Here is a 12,862-nt window from a genome sequence, read left to right as displayed (position 1 = left end):
GTTCAGCAGAAACCTCTCACCATGATCTCTGTAAATTGCGTTGGTTTCCTTTAGCACATGCATGGATTGTGTCTGTGCACATCCTTCCCACAGCAAAGCAAACCTGCTAAGCCTAAGTTTTCCCTTCCTGCAGTGGGCAGGTCACAGATACCTTGCTGCAGTTCCTCTGCTGCTCATCATCACTGGAGTTTGACAGGAATGGCTGTTATGCCTAATTTTATTTGAAGAGGCAAGATTTTTTATTTATGATTATTTTAACTTCAAATTTGTAGGGCAATTACTACATTATTCAAGAGTGATTAAATAAACCAAACATAAGTAACATGTGCAGCATAGATGCCAAAGCATTGTAGGATTATATGCTCTCGTGTCTGTACACAATTACTTCTGCTTAAAGGAACTGGTAGATATTTCCTTTTATAAATTCTTAAGTGGATATTCTTAATGTTCTAGTGTATTACTGATACATCCAGCTTAACAAACCCCACATCATCCTTGTTGGATTGCTTTCCCCTTTTCACCTGCAGCAGGCAGGGTGTGTTTCCATTGGGATGACTGAAGGACCAAAGATGTAGCTGACAGTTATTTCTCCTGCAAAAAGAAGAGGGCTGCATTTGCCTGAACTTCAGATTTGCTGTTGCTATTGACAGAGTGCTCTTTTTGCTAGCAGTTCATGATTCATGCTTGTTATGGTTCTTTGCATACAATTACTCTGTGAAGTGTCTCTGTAAGAGCTTCCATCAGTAGTGTATCTGACTTGTTTTAACTCAATAGCCCCTGATAGAATCTCTTCATACAACAAGTGAGCATCACTTATCTTCCATATGCTTGCTTATTGTCCCATCTGCTGGTATGTAGTGTTTATAAATAACAGTTCAACTACCTGTATCTAAAAAATCCTGAATTTTCCTCTGAAATCGTATTGCCTTTATGGTAAAAGAGTGTGTTAGCAAACCTGGAGCCTGACAGAATGCATACATTCAACTGACGGTAGCAAACTGTATTGCTTTCTTCATATCTTTTAACTGGAGCTATTGGGAATAGGTGAACGATTGGACTGGATGATCTCTTAGGTCTTTTCCAACCTTGGTGATTCTATGATTCTATGAACTGCCTGTTTCCAAAACTCGCACTACCTGTCATCCAAAATGTTTAGAGGGATTAAGCTGGTATTTAAACTTTATGTAGGTTTGTTTTGTTCAACAAAGGAATATACCTGTGTCTAACATGGAATACAGTGAGTGTTTTTCAGTCAAACTTCTTGCCATGTTGCAGACAGAATGGAGACTTACTTCTGCTGCATCCCAAGGAAGATCCCTTTAAAAGGCAGAAGCAGTGACACTGTGCAAAAGCAATTGTTTCATTACTGCATTGAGATCCAGCTCCTGTAGGCTCCATTTTGCTCCTGATGAAATTAGTAACTCATATCAATTTACAAGGGGAATGGAATCAGGCTTTCAAAAGGCCGACTTATCTCTGTAGACCTTGAGGGTTGTGTAATTGTGCTACAGCCAAATTGAAATATTAAAAGAATCTGCATGGTACTTTTAGGTGTAGAACTGTGGTTAAGAACCCTCAAGCAAATAAGACTCTGTAGGATGAAAGGCTCCAGAGACTGCCCCATGGCCTTTCCTGACAAAGGCGGGCATATTTGAGAACACGTCAGTTTCTGGAAATTTTGAAATGAAGTGCTGAACTAGAAAATGGGGAAATTATAAGGTATTACTTTAAATTTTGCCTCACTGTTACACTAAGCACGCAACTCTTAAATATTTTTTCTTCTTCAGTATAATTTAATACTAATCCAAACATCAGAGCAAGTGCCTGTTTTAAAACAATTATTGTTGTTTCAGTGACAAAGTTAGAATCACAACCAGAATTTTGAGCAAAAATAGATTCAGCTGGCCAAAATCTGTCCCCTGAAGCCTGAGGGAATTCATCTGCTGATGATCTGCATTGAACTTAGTAGATCACCAGATTGATGTGTTAGCGAGTGCGTGAGTGGGTACGAGTACAGTATGAAGCTTGACAATGTCTGAGAAGCATGTGTGGATTATTAATGATTTAGATGAAAGTTTATTCAACTCTTACTTACGTACTAATATCAATTCTAACTAATTCTTCCTATGTTTTGGCCTGTTGCCTATCAGATGGATTTACTTTCAGGCTACGTGAATTTTGACCTGATGAATATTCTAAGTCACTCTGCCTGTATAACTCATTTTCATCTCTGCAGATAACCCTTGCTACTTCTCTCCTTGACCTTCTTTCTCTTCCTTTTTTATTTCCCCAAGCAGAACTGGTTGGAAATCTTTCAAAATGTAAGTGAAAAATATAAAGATTTTTCTGAGATGCAAATGCTGTCCATTTCCTGACCAGTTCCACCATAGCTCCTTTTCTTTTGAAATGCAGTATTTCTTATCTCCTCCCACTTATTTTAAAGTCCTTTTTTTTTTGTCCTTTTCTCTCTTTCTTTGCCATCATCCCTGTTTGCAATCATTCCTGTGGGATTCTAACCCCATAGTAGTATACTTTCCCCCAGGACATTGCTCCTGTAATCCCTGGGCCTTTTCATTCCATTTTTCTGTTGTTTTGGTTTTGGTTTTTTTTTTAGGGGATTGGGATCTGGAGTATGTCCCTTGGCAGAGCTTTTGAATCCAAATTAGAGCCCCTTTATGGAAAAGCAAACACTAGACTCAAGAGTGGGCAAGCCAGGGTGGTCTTTTGGCACATGGTTGCTCTGCTCCATGCAACTCTTGTTTTCCTTTTATTGATAGTTTTTGAGAGCAAATAGAAGTAGATCTGATAACACAAAATTGGGCATCTTGATTTAAATCCCATCTTTCAGAAGCCTTTTTCACTAGTAACCTAATCCATAAGAATTCTACTTGGGTTCCTATCTATTCTGTCCTGTGTGTTTTTTCCCCTGGAGCAAGAATTTATTGGTGGTTTTATATGGGGGACTAGGAACATGTGATGTTTATTGAGACACAGTGCCCTGACTAATAAAATCAAGTAACTTTAATTTTATGCAAATTTATGATAATTTTGAACATATTTAAATGTAAATTTACCCTAAAAATGAAGAATCTGTCACTTAAAATGCATCACATGCTTCCTCATAATGACTGATCTTAAGGAGTTGGTTATAAATTCACCTTTCAACTAGTTTAGTATGGATGATTTCTTCTTTTAAGCATTTGGCATCCTCTAATGACAACCCCTGCAGTGGGAAACCATCGCAAAATAAATGCAGCTGGCTTGCTGCACAATCATGAATGACATTGCATTTAGTTATTAATAATTGAAGGAGCATTGTGTATTCCTTCTGGGTTTTGTATATAATTTATGGATCATAAAGCTACTTGAAAATCTAAGTGAAAATAATTTTATTGAGCAAAAGTGGCTGCTAATAACTGTGCCTTCTGTTACATATATTTATCTGAAAGTACTGTAAATAAGAACATTTGGAGAGACTGATTAATGCACTGCCTTTTAGCACTGTCCTGTCACTGGTTCTCAGAAGCTGTTTCTTACTTCAGTAAGCTCCACAGATAAGTGCATTGAGATGAATAGGAACTGAGGGATTATATACCTCTTCTGTATTTTCCACCTTTCAACCATACCTATCTAAAATGCTCTGTTGTTCATTCTGTAAAGAAACCAGACCTGTGCAACACTCCCTGAAAACTAAAGCACTTTCCCATTTTTAAAGCAGAAACAGGGCTACCCCTGGTCACTGTCACATTTCAGTTAAGAAGCACCTGTGTTCACTGTGCATTTTTAACCAACGCAGTCATGACTGTATGAAAGCACTGTGGTGATGGCACGAAGGTGGCAGGACCTGATTTTCAAGTGGTTTATCATGTGACAGATGAAACAGCCTTGCTTGTTTTTGATTTTGGTTTTTATTGATAGAGGAGTTCAAGGCTGGTGAACAGGCAGGGAAAATGATGATGAACTCAGGGATGAGCATCTCCCTCTCCTAGTGGAAATTAAACACTGCACAGAGGCAGTCCATTCTGCGGCTGACTTGCGAGCATTGTGTTCTCTATTGTGAAGTCATTGGTAATGCTGTGATATCTTCCAGTGCAGAAGGGGACACCATTAGTTTTTTAATATATTGTGCTGCCATAGTTCCTACAGCGCTGGGAGCTATGTGCCATAAAAACGAAGAGGAAAATGAAAATTTCTAAAGCTAAATCAGATTTTTTGATACTGTTTGTTTTTGAATACGTTTTAATGTTTTGTTGGCAGTGTTTTATAATCACATTGTTTTTAAGATCCACAAACTGATCGCAGTTGAAAACGTGACTGTCAAAAATGTCCCATCTGGGACCGCACAGATTCCAGCTGAAATCCTCCTGCCTGGGAATGGCAGAACTGAGAAGGAGTCTCTGAGAGGAGCAGAGGCAGAACACCAGGAAGTTGGTGTCTCTTCCTCGCGTTTTTAGTAGTATCATTTGAAAAGGTCGGAGGATATTTATGTAACTCCGCAGAACTTATTTGAAATCTAGCAATTAAAACTTTTTAATTATTTTTTTAAAACATGGATCAGGACCACCCAGACATCAGTTCTTACAGCCACCTTCCTTGCTCCTGCCTCTTGTACTGCTGTGTATCTATTGCCATGAAAAATGTGTACAGTCCAATTTGCGAGCAATTGTAAAAACTCAGGCTTTGAAAGTGGCCTGCCCGGATGTTACTTCAGTAATCATAACTTTCGATTGCCTGTCAGTTGTTTTCACCTTATTATTTTTTGCACTGAAGCAGGATTACTTCTCTGCGGTTTTTTCAACTACTTCAATTTGCTTTTCCAGGAATGGGATAACAAACTGCCGGATGCGGACAGAAAGCGAACAGTCTTGTGGCTCCCCCGTTGTTAGCGGCGACCCGAAGGAGGATCACAACTACAGCAGTGCCAAATCTTCCAACCACAGGAGCACATCACCTGCTAGTGACTCCGTTTCCTCTTCCTCTGCTGATGACCAGTATGAATTTGCAACTAAAGGTAGCCAAGACAGCAGTGAAGGAAGTGAAGTCAGCTTCCAGAGCCATGAGAGCCATAGTGAAACAGAAGAGGAGGACAAAAAGCAAAATCGGAAGGAGACCAAGGATTCTTTAGCTGACAGTGGGTATGCATCCCAGCACAAGAAAAGGCAACATTTAATGAAGGCGAAAAAAGTACCAAGTGACACACTGCCTCTTAAAAAGAGACGTACTGAAAAGCCCCCTGAGAGTGACGATGAGGAGATGAAAGAAGCAGCGGGATCCCTCCTGCATTTAGCGGGAATCCGATCCTGTTTGAATAACATCACCAATCGGACGGCAAAGGGGCAGAAAGAGCAAAAGGAAACCACAAAAAATTAGAACAAATCAATGATTTGTTTGAACTTACAAAGTTTTGTTTCAGCACGTCAGGTGAATTCTAATGATTTGTGGCAATATCAGCAATTTTTCCTTTTTCGTTTTTCTTTCTATTTGGTTTTATTTCTTTTCTTTTTTTCTTTTTTTCCTTTTTTTTTTTTTTTTTTTTTTGGACCCTTAAGATTTTTATTTTTAAAGGAGATTGAAGCCATAGAACTCATACTGACACTCAGCTAATTTACAAAAGCTTTTCATTACCCGAAGAGAAAAAGTTAACAACAAAAAAAAAGCCAAAATCGCCATTGCTTTCTCCGGCTTGTCAAAAAATGCATGGTTGAATACGCAGTGACATCAACATTGTTGTGATGGGATAAGATTGGGCACTTGGAAATCTCTCTTACACTAGAAGAGATTGCATAATTTAGTAGTCATTCAGGCCTAGCCCTTAGGAATTTTTTTAACGGCCTTACAATTGGGATGTGAGTGAATGTGAAGAAAGAGATTTGGGGGAAAGAGAAGGCGTGTACTTCTCACACCAAACCACAGACCATCTAGTGGCACTTGGATTCACCGTGCCGTAGAAGTCTTTGGACAGCCACTGGTGGCAGCTGCGCATACTGTAATGCACTTCCAGTGCGTCGTGTACGGTATGTGGCTCCTAGCGGGAAGACTGGTGACTTTTGGGAAGTTGGAACTGTGTATGCAATGAGTGAAATAATGAAAAGAAATGGGGGGGAGGGGGTGGTGGCACTGTTAATAGCATTGCTAATCGTTGAATTATGTCTTCTATATTAAATTAACTGAATGTTCAAAAAGCCATAAGCCCGAAGATTGGCACTGCGTGCAAAAAATAATAGTATAGGGAAAAACAAGCTGTGTCTTCTAAACTGCCTGAGTGAAAAGCAATCAAGTCTAAGAAATTACAGTAGATATCAAGTCTAAGAAAATAAATCAGAATCCTTTTGTGTGGATCAAATATTTGATCTGAGGGAAAAAAAAGCTACAAAACCTGCCATTAGTATTATTCTGTAATTTAAAAAAACAACAACAGGAAAGCATATTGATGAACAATGAAATTAAGTTCAACAGAACAGCTCCTACACTGCCCTCAGAAGGGAGCTTTGCAGTTAATGTCAGTCAGGATTCATCTGTGCAAAAACCACAGATTTCCAGATTCAACCAGCGTAGCCAGCAGAAAACAGAAAAAAGATCCACACTGCATGGATTCCTTTTGGAAGTGGAGGGGGGGGGGGGACACAAAAAGCAAACAATTTTTTTAATTCAAAGATGACAAAGTTCTTGTAAGGTAAATAATGTATTTAGCATGAAGCATGAATTATTTTCATATAAATATAGAAAATAGAGAAAAAGGCTATGCCTCTAATTTTTAAGCCCTTAGGCTTAGAGTTTGGTTGGTTTATTTTATTTTTTTTGTTTCTGTTTTGTTTCTGTTTTGGTTTTGGTTCTTTTCTGTTGTTGGGTTGTTTCTTTGTGGATTTTTTTTTTTTTTTTTTTTTTTTTTTTTTTTTTTTTTTTTTTTTTGAAGCAGGTGTTTAAGGTTTAACCTTCTTCAGGGACAAACACTGACTGTTGGGAAACTTACTCTGCAATATTAAAAAATAAAATCTTCATGCTCTGGTAGGGCTTGGATGGTTGAATTATACTGCCTTGTCTGCACATTCAGCCCCCTCTCCCTACTTCTCTTAAAAAAAAAAAAAAAAGAAAAAAAAGAAAAAAAAAAAGTAAAAGTGTGTCCTTTCTTCGTCTGTACATGTGTAACATGACGCAATAATCTGAGGGCAAGTTTAGTAGTGAGTGTGTATGACAGAATCAAGAGAATAATGGGAGATTAATTGAGGAAAACTCTCTGATTTGATTCAGGAATAAGTAGACAAGAAAATAGCTTTGCTAATTTGCCATGAGAAAATGAAGTTATTAACAGCCTTATTGAGGTGTCCTGAGAAAAAACAGTGCAACAGAGGGTGTGATTCAGGTATAGTGCTTCTCTCCTGGCACGGTGATTGTTAGGTTGGAGATCCGTGCAGCCAAGGAAGCCAAGAAATAGATAATGCAGTCTCTCTCACCTGGATTCGTCACTTTGGCATGAAAAAGTTCCATATTTAAAATATCCTAGAGACAAGGAGAAAATCCCAGGGACTGAAAAACCCTGCCACTTAACAAAATGAAATGGTTTCTGATAGAGAATACAGGTGTATATCCCAAAAACTGTTCAGTCAGCAGCACCAAAGTGGATCTGATTCCTGAAGAGTGAGTTAAGGAGGGTCTGACTTCCCTCTCAGTGGAGTGAAAGGAGAGTTGCATTTGGTGTATATGCAGTTAGGAAGTGGAAAGACCAACCGGTAGACTGGGCTGGACCTGGCAGCCTTCTCGAGCTCCACAAACGTTTTGTAATACAAAAAACAGGACCATGCCGGGGGCAGTGTGCCAAAATTGTGCCTCTCCTCCCATCTCACTCAGTGTGCCCTGGGATCCAGGGAGCCTTGTCAAGGATTGTCTGACAGCTGCTGGAGCCCAACATGACTGCCAGCTATGCAGATAAGGAAGGAGGGAGCCAAGGATGGTGCAGGGAACAGCTCTGTGCTCTCCTGTTTGCTGGTCCTGGGGCTGAGACATGCAGCATATTACAGCTGAGATGGCCAGCATATTACAGTTGGAGTACGCAGGTATGAAACCTGTTGGCTGCCAACAGCTTTTGAGATAAAGTTGGGGAAAACAAAGTTTTCTGTTGGCAATGGAGCGTGGAGATGGATGAGCCATGTCTTTCCATTTTGACAGAGCCCTCTTGGTGTGATTGGGCTGCGACAGTCCCATGCCACTTGGTCTGTAGGCAGAATGCACAGGCATTGAACCACACAGTCCTGCGCATGAGAACTCGGTCCTTCATTGTTTTATAAACTTCGAGGGCAGTCATTTGAAATACGAAGTAGTACGGTACGAGCTTGCCACCACCTTTGCTCATTAATGCATAAGTTGTTCTGCAGAGGAGGTATTTTAATACATACCAGAAAGCAACATTTAAAAGTCAAATTCATGGCAGAAAATGCACTGAAAATGGGGCTCTGCCATTTCTTTCCTCCAGAGAAGGCGATGTGGTTGTCTGCTGGTGGCCAGATCCTGCCCAGTCGAAACACTAATTGCAAAGCATTATTACTGACTGCAGTACATCAGTGCAAACAAGATCAGTGTCTGCTGCACAGCAAGTACTATTCATTAATGTGGATTCTTGGTGGCTAAATATGTAATTACCACTAGTATTACCTTAGAAATTGGTCATTTTGCATAAATATCTAATTAAGCAGGTTATCTTTATTAGTATACACATATATAATCTATCTAAGACTTCAACACCTTTTTATACTTGCTGGTAGACGTAAACTGTTGGCAGGTGTCTGTTTTCATGTGAAACGTATTCCTCCTCATTTGATCTGCTGAGGAGTTCACAGTTTGGCTGAGTGCTAATCAACAGATGACTTGATGCTTCCTCTAACTATTGACAAGTATATAATTTGGACTTGTATAAAATATTTATGAGTCGCCTTTTAAAACATTTTTGTGGCGAGGTAAAAATGGCAGCTTTGTCAGAATTGGTAATACTTCATCAGAAAAGTTCTATCTTGTTTTAATTATTATTAAGAATTGAGTGTGTTTTTCCAGAAGAAAAAAAAAGTCATCTCCTCAACCCAATTGTCTCTCCTTACAGTGAGTCATGCCAAAACTGGGTGGTAATTGCACTGTATTACAAGCTCTCTCACTTGCCAGACATGAGGTGGTTGGGTTTTGCTTGTTTCCTTTCTTTACTAAGCCATTTTGGGGTGAGAAGTCATAGAATCTCTTAACTTTCTGTTTTCCTCACCCTATCAGTGTTGCCAAATTAATGGTTCTCCAGAACAGGTGGGGACTAGAGGAATCCTGGTAGGTCAGCAAGCTTTTAGTGGCAAGTTTCATATGGATGTGTGTTGTAGGGGTCACTCAGACTTCACCAGGAGTTTCCTTGGAATATACCCTCTGCAGGGAGAAGCTCTTGCAGTCCAGATGCCACAAGCAGATTTCACAGGAGTCTTCAGGGAGGTGAAATCTGTTGGCCATGTTTGCATGCTGCAAGCAGTTGGATGTTCTCATGAGAAGTCATTTTGATGCAGATTTTTGCCTGCATTTAGAGATTTGGGCACAGTTCTTGAACAGCGTAATACAACATCTCATAGCAGTTTCTGAAAGCAATTTGATGAGACATGCTGTTAGGACCGCAGAACTAGCCTGTGGCTGTATTCTTACTGGTAATTCAAGTGATGTCCAGGCTGACTCCTGTCTTACCTTAAATTGGGAGAAAAGAATCCCAAAGGAGGTGCATCAGCTTCCAGTGTTCAACTGAATTACTGTCTACCTTTGCAAAAGATACAAGGAAACTCTGTGGGCTGTGTTCTTCACCACAGTGGGGTAGAGGGGTGTCAACATACTTGAACGTACTGAATCCTAAGTTGTATGCCAAATGGCACCATGGATAAAATGGCCATTTTCTCAGTAGCCAAATCATCGAGATCCTAATTTTTCTGGAATTATTTCTGTATCTAAACATGCAGATAGGCACAGTCTGGGATTTTCCAGTACCTCAGGGTGTCTCGTCTCCTTTGCAGTCAATGGAGCTACAGACATCCAGGTGCTCTTGAAAATCTATACTGTTCTATTATTACCATTTTTCCTTTGATCTGGCCCAAGTAGTTTTTTCGAACATTGCTGTCCTGTGCTCCAGGATTAACGTATAGAGAGAATGCATTTACTTCCAGATGCAATGCAATTTACTTCACTTGATGGAGAATGCAGACGTTCCTTCGAGTATCCCGCTGCTGCTTGAACAGCTCATGGGCATACTTTACAGGAAATGTTTTGAAAACTTTTTCTTGACTTTGCCACCAAAAGAGCATTTGAACCATACATCCTCTTGATTGTAACAGAATATCAGTGTTGACTGTCTGACCAGTTAAGTTTTAGTAGTGTTCTTCACAGCCCTCCAGTAATATATCAAACACTGTTATGCACATAATGCAGCACTGTGATCTAATTTAAATAATACTTTTTTATTATTTATACTACTCTATGTAATATACATCAACACTTTGCTATATAACCTAAGTGATAACCCTCTTCTTAGTTATCTGCCAAACTTTGAATTTCTGTTTGGTTTATATTGCATTTAGCACAGTTACCAAGTTGTAATGATGTCTCTTTTCCTTTGAAATGGAATGTGTAAGTCAAACTATACATTTGTGTGTTTCTGTTTTAAGCTGGAGTTTATAAGGATTTACACACAACATTCGGTGTTCTGTATAAATCTGCATACATTTGTGAATTCATCTGCTAATCCCCTTTTCTTTAGTAAGTATTAATGGTGGTTTATTAGGGGTTTTTTTGTTCTTTTTTTTTGGTTTTGTTTTGTTTTTGTTTTTGTTTTTGTTTTTTTTTTGCATTTTTACTTCTAGTACTGGTTATTCTTGAATTAAGCAGAGACTTGTCAGCTGGGTTGCTTTATCATGTACATGACCTTACAATTCTTCCACAGTTCAGCCAACAAGTACTAGCTTCACTGACCAAAAAAAGTCTCAACCTAATGTGTCTATGGTGCTGTATTTTGCTGGTGTACATTTAAAACCAGAAATGATCTAGAGGTCACTTTGAGTTGTTCTAATAAGTAGCCTTTCCTGGTTTGGGGAGCTTGGGTTTTGTTTTTGTTTTAGCATTGAAACATGAAGTATTTATCTGAAGCTGTATCATGGTTTTTCTACTGTATCACGTTTCCTTTAGCAAAAAGGGGAAACGGGCCTGATGGAACAGCCTCTCACAGGCAGTGGAAGGCGTTTCTGTTTCAGTTTTTCTTTTTCTCTTAATTTCATTGGCCGTTGGATCAGGCCAGCAGTCTGAGAGTTCATTATCTGAGGGTTTAAGGGATAACTGCAACTTGTGCTAGAATTGTGTGTTGCATTCTGCAACGGCCATCATCTAGAAATGGGAATCTCTTTACTCTGGCCTAAAATGCCAAGACATTTTTTCTTTCAGATTAACCATTGAACTTCGTTACATTTTTAAGTTAACAGAGCATTGTACATTTCTGAGTATGTATGTGGGATGACAATTGAAAGTAATACCTGTACTTGATAACCAGTTCCATGCCTGCATCATTCACACTCACTACTTAAAACTGCCATGATGTAAAATGTCGGGGGGAATGATTTGTGTGTGTATGAAAAGCATTATGGACTTGTACATTTTTTTTATACTCTGATCTGTAATTTCTGAAATATTTTGTTTTACAGAAAAAAAAAAAAAAAAAAGTGATAAAGCAATCAAAAGACCAAGAGATTTAATATCAGTGCTTAAGGGTCACAGGACCTTAACTGGCCAATATGTTAATTCAGTACAGTGATAAGCCAATTTTTTTTCCTGTACTTGGCGTCTGAAACTGCCAATTTCATCAATATTAAAATACAAACTGTGATGGGGAATGAACAGTGATGTTAAGTTGTATTTGTGTTTACCTAAATGAGCAGTCCGAAGACAAGTGCAATCAGCTGATCTTTAGGGAATATGAAAATGTTGATTTAGAGGCATACTTGCATTTTACATTTTCTTGATGTGTAATCATATTGCCAAAGACAAACTACTTCATCAATTATTATTGTAAATAACACTTTCCCAAAACCTACCATAAAGTTTCTGTGATGTATTGTCTTCCAGTTGCAATAAAAATTACTGAGTTGCATCAATTGAACAATTGTAGTTTTGTGAGTACTGTCTTCAAAATACACTCAGGTATTATAGAGTGATAACAGTGATTTTTTTTCACAAATGAATTGCTTCATTTTTAAGTACTTCTAACCCCAGTGGGATGTTACTTGTATTTTCACTGCAGTAGGAATCGTGTTAATTTGCTGTCATATGCAAATTACTAGATATCATATTAAATTGCTGTTTAATTTAGAGTCTGATCTTCCTTTGTCATCAAGTTTTGCAGCCTGGAAACAAAGCTGATTTCCTGGGAATTATTAAGAAAAAATTTCTTCTGAGGAGGAGTGGTGGGATATTGGCACAGGCTGCCCAGGGAGGTGGTGCAGTCAGGAAACGTAGATGTGGCACTGAGGGACCTGGCCAGTGGGCCTGGTGGCGATGGGTTGATGGTGGGACTAGATTATCTTAGTGGCCAGTTCCAATCTCTATGATTCTGTCTGAAGAGATTCAGTAATCAGACATATGTAACAGGACTGGTCTGAAAAACAGTGCCTACTAATCTTTATGCTGGTTTCTGCAGGACAGGATTCCCAGTCCTTTTGCCAAGTTACTCCTGTAGCTTGCAGTACAAAGGGAATGCTTGGAGGAAATACTGTGAAGCTTGAAAGCCGGTTGCGTAAAGCGAATCAGTCCCTCACCTTACAGCAGATATCCTGCTCCTGAGGCTGCTCCCAGACTGCCACAGGGATCAGTGCTG

The 12,862-nt window shown here is 39.1% G+C and overlaps 1 protein-coding gene across 7 annotated transcripts in view; it reads left to right on the top strand.

Moving 5' to 3' along the window:
* FOXN3 (forkhead box N3) overlaps positions 1-6,014 on the top strand; it is a 196,348-nt gene extending 190,334 nt beyond the window's left edge. For all 7 annotated transcript variants that reach the window (XM_042862666.1, XM_042862643.1, XM_042862693.1 and 4 more), the window contains one exon: positions 4,821-6,014. In XM_042862666.1, the coding sequence (XP_042718600.1) occupies positions 4,821-5,370 (550 nt within the window). In that variant the 3' untranslated portion in view covers positions 5,371-6,014. The remainder of the gene's footprint in view (positions 1-4,820) is intronic.
* Positions 6,015-12,862: the final 6,848 nt, after the last annotated feature.

Source organism: Lagopus leucura, unplaced genomic scaffold (genome assembly GCF_019238085.1).
Source record: "Lagopus leucura isolate 7727_CA_CO unplaced genomic scaffold, USGS_WTPT01 Super-Scaffold_1, whole genome shotgun sequence".
NCBI classification, from domain to species: domain Eukaryota; kingdom Metazoa; phylum Chordata; class Aves; order Galliformes; family Phasianidae; genus Lagopus; species Lagopus leucura.
This window is presented reverse-complemented; position numbering and strand designations above follow the sequence as displayed.